Source organism: Austrofundulus limnaeus, unplaced genomic scaffold, assembly GCF_001266775.1.
Source record: "Austrofundulus limnaeus strain Quisiro unplaced genomic scaffold, Austrofundulus_limnaeus-1.0 Scaffold3, whole genome shotgun sequence".
NCBI classification, from domain to species: domain Eukaryota; kingdom Metazoa; phylum Chordata; class Actinopteri; order Cyprinodontiformes; family Rivulidae; genus Austrofundulus; species Austrofundulus limnaeus.
In genome coordinates, this window is record NW_013952405.1 from 5,948,017 (window position 1) to 5,952,104 (window position 4,088).

General features: G+C 42.7%; 1 protein-coding gene across 2 annotated transcripts in view; it reads right to left on the reverse strand.

Moving 5' to 3' along the window:
* Positions 1-4,088, reverse strand: part of LOC106525241 (adenylate cyclase type 6) — a 44,854-nt gene that overhangs the window by 39,809 nt on the left and 957 nt on the right. Inside the window, exons 2-3 of one of the 2 annotated variants that reach the window (XM_014019409.1) lie at positions 1,193-1,372; positions 174-1,068 (exon numbers count right to left, since the gene is read on the reverse strand). In XM_014019409.1, the coding sequence (XP_013874863.1) occupies positions 174-1,067 (894 nt within the window). In that variant the 5' untranslated portion in view covers position 1,068; positions 1,193-1,372. The remainder of the gene's footprint in view (positions 1-173; positions 1,069-1,192; positions 1,373-4,088) is intronic. The other variant, XM_014019400.1, reaches the window with a different exon arrangement.

Here is a 4,088-nt window from a genome sequence, read left to right on the forward strand (position 1 = left end):
TATATATATATAACAACAACTGAAGACCCATGTAAAAAAATCCTAGAATAAAGTGATTCAGCAGGAACTCTAATAATTTTAAAATCAAAATATAGCAATAATATTATATTAATAAAAATATATTCATACATTTTAATAGACCTTTACACTACAGTGACCCTGGCGTCACTTACCTGTTTGAAAATAAACTGGTCGTCCTGATTGAGCTGCCAGGAGGTGACGATGTGAATGGTGGACAGGACGGTCCCGCTAAGAACCGCGGCTCGCATTCGGACCGGCAGCAGAGTGTAGATTATATAGATGAAGAACACTGTCCACCAAATGCCCTCTGAGGCACTGCGGGGGGACACCATCAGTACCCCGAAAACCTGCAATACAATCAGAACCCCGATCACCAGGTAGTTCACGATCCACATGTAGTCCTGGTGGAAGCCGTAACAGTTGCACGCAAACATCATGGTGAGGAAGAGCGCCGTGGCCACCGACAGCACTGAGATGTAGGCCACGTTGCGGCTCGTGTGGACGCAGTGGAAGGTGAGCATGACTCCACACACCACCACCAGCACCCCCATCAGCATCGTCAGAGAGCTCTGGTTGAGTCTGAAGAAATAGCGCTGGTACAGACGTTCCAGCTTGGCAGACTGAAACTTTTTGGATTGGAAAACCCACAAAAGCCCCATCCAGCAGTCTGCTGCGCTCATCCTCTTACAGCTGCCCTCTGCTGCTTCGTCCGATTCGTCTTTTGTCGCGTCCTTCAGCTCGCCGTCTTCAAACCCCAGGTCTGCGCCTTTTAGACCCAGGTCTCGGCCACCGACTAGCCTTTTCCCATAGTGGTCCTCCTGCCACCCACAGCGCAGGCCAAAGCTGCTTCCGCTGGTACCTGCTTCGCAGTGGTAATGCTGAGGGGCCGCATTAGGGATCTCTGAGTCCTCCGGGTCCCTCAGGCAGCTCATGTAACGTGGGTTGCATAGTGACGAGCTGTCCTTCCTCTTTTTGCCATTTCGCTCACCCCACGCTGTCTTTTGCTCATTCTCTCTGCCTACAAAGAGGCTTCTGGCCCACGACATCCTAAAGGAAAAAAAAAATCAAAAGCTATGATTAAAAGTAATCGAAATGATGCCAAACACAAAACTAATCCAAACTGACATAAACTGCAAGAGATAACTGTTTAAAGGTGTAACGGTGCTTTCACCTGTGTGGGCTTTGCTGTGTGTGAAAACACTGTGCTCTCTGGCCCGGCCACTAGTTTATCCCAGCCAGCAGACAACATGAGCTCAGACTGGCCAGAGGCATCAGAGGTGTGTCTGAGATTAAGCTGCTCTGCTTTTCTTTTTGGGTCACCACCTAGCGTCTCGATAAGTCACCCATGTGCCTAAAAATGTAAAAACACAAAACAAGCAAAACGAGTGAGTTTGAGCAAAAAAATAAAAATAAAAGTTAAAATAGTTCGACGGGTCAAGACCATGAGAGACAAACACTGTTACTGGAATCCCTGCGTACGAATGCAGATCATTTTATGTGAATCTAAATCAGTAAATAACGTCTAGTGAATAGCTTCTACTCTCCCTCGTCACCAGCAAAGTCCCACTAATTTATATTTCCTCTCGCAGCAGGTGCCACCGGACAATTCATCATCAGGCCGTAATGTGGAATACTGCCGTATTACAGCAAACTCTGCTGATCATTCAACACTGGAGGCTTTCGGATCGCCGGGGACAATCGCTCTCAGTGGAAATGGCACTCCGCTCCTCTCTCTCGCCGCAATCTGGGCCCAGCATCTCGAGTGGCTCGATTTGACAACAAAGACCCACTGAGTGGACACCATCGCAGATCAAAAACTCTCCGGTCCAGATTAAATTGTGCGTGCTTTCCCCCCGATTAGCCTTGATGACTCACTATAGCTGGCTACCGGCTGCACACGTCAAGGGCACCGCTAACCTCTAAACATAATAAGCAGATCTTTGTCGGGGCTAAATCAGCTGAGGCCTAACGGTGAGAAGAGCACGAGCAAAAGGCACAAACCAGCAGCTTGTGACGAGTTACTGAAACACTAAAAGCCCAGCATTCCATGAAGAAATGCATTTCACCCACATCAAGAGTCTTTTGGCTAAGATCACATGTTGTTGATGAGTTAAAGCCCCCTGCACCTTCATAATACTGAGCAATCTCAGAGCTAACCATATCAAACTTTAGCTTTAAATCCATAAAAATGTTTGAATTGTAACCAATTCTGTGTTGGCTAACTTCAGCTTTCCTGGCGGCCATCTTGAATTAGACTGTCTAAAAGATAATCAGTTTTAGATTAACTTACAATGATTGCTTTCTAAGAAACTCATTAAGACTTGTTTTGTGGTTCATGAGATAATTTGATAACRGATGAACAGGAACGACTCTTATCAGTTAACGCTAACGTTTAAAGCAAAGATCCCAGGTGATGATAGCATGTGTAATCAAACTGGCTGAACTGTAGCCATGTTGGTGTTTTCTAATGTTGGTGGCCATCTTGAATGGGTTCGGTTCCAAACGTCAATCAGTTGTAGGCGTGTATCTAGTGATTATTTCCTGTGTGTTTTAATTAAAATTTGTTCAGTGGTTCACGTCATATATTGTTAAAAAAAAGACACAGTTGACAACAAATAATTAATGGCAAAAATGCACAGGGATCAAGCTCAGCTCCAACTTTTAAGTCATTATCTGCACATTTGTGAAAATTATAGACATCTTAAATGGGGATGACTCCAGAAGTTAATCAGTTCAAGATGTACATCAGATGATTATTATTTTTTTAATCTTTCATACAGGTTTTATACAGGTCATTGAGACAGTCTCATTTACAAGGGAGACCTGTAAAATAAATGTTTGGCATCAGATGCTCAAACATCATAAAGTAATGTTGCCATTTAAAAAAGAGAAGAGGTCAAACAAAATCTACAGGCTTGAAATTATGATTTTTCTATTTTCTAACAAATTGATTGAAAGATTACTTTCTGCAAGTTTTCATTAAAATGTGTCCATTATAGTTCGTGAAATATTCTGGTAATAACTGAACAGAAACACACCAGTTAGGGGTGTCCTGATACTATTTTTTTTTTTGTGCGTTTTGTTTTCTAGATTGAGAAGTACATCACTGTGGGGACTTGCCAATACTGAGTACTGATACTGAGGACTTAATTAATTAGTACTTAGACATTATACAATGCCTTTTCAAACACACTTCTTTTTAAGCAAACAGTCGGCTGTCTTAACATCACTTGTGTTTATCTTAAAACATCCTCAAACAACTATGAACTTTTTTTTTTTGCCCTGGGTTACTTGAGTAGTGGATGAGGAAATGACATCACCAAACATAGAAAATAAGAATTTGAGAGTGGTATTAACACAGACACTGGCAAACGCATTATCACCCAACTTTTTTTGTTGTCAGACATAAGAAATATAAAGCTGGGTGACACTTTAAGCTTGGTTTGTGTCACTCCTTTAATAAACAGTTTATCACCATRAGACTGCTGATCATATATATTATTTATGAAGTAAACAGTTAAACAAGTGACCCACTCTTTTAGTGCATTATTAACTAAGTATTTGACACACCTCTATTATATTTAGGACAAGTCAGACGCTTCTTATATAATCCAATTTGCAGCTAATATGCAGGCATCTATCATGAACTGAATCTGGATCACATGAGTCAGCCATCCAGCATGCATTACAAATTAACATGGTCATGCTGGCATTTTGGAGGGGGGGGGGGGCTGACAAAAAGCTATTGTTGTCCTCTCCCCCCCTCAGGTTTAACATGGACCATTACTGCTGCTGCCATCATTGTTGAAGGTGGTGTTAGAAAACATATTTAGCAATTGGCCCTGTCCCTCTGGTTGCGGGCAAAAGCGCATTACATAACCAGACGCACCAAGAAGCCTAGAGGGAAAGTCGACTGCTTTGGTTGCACGCGGACGCGCGCGTGTGTTCACACCTTCAACTACAGGTCACCTGAAAAGAAGGAAATAAATGTAGGCAAGTCTGACTTAAGTGTGGCGCAAAAGATTCAACTTCAGTTATGATGTGGACTTCAGAGCACAGTTTGGGCC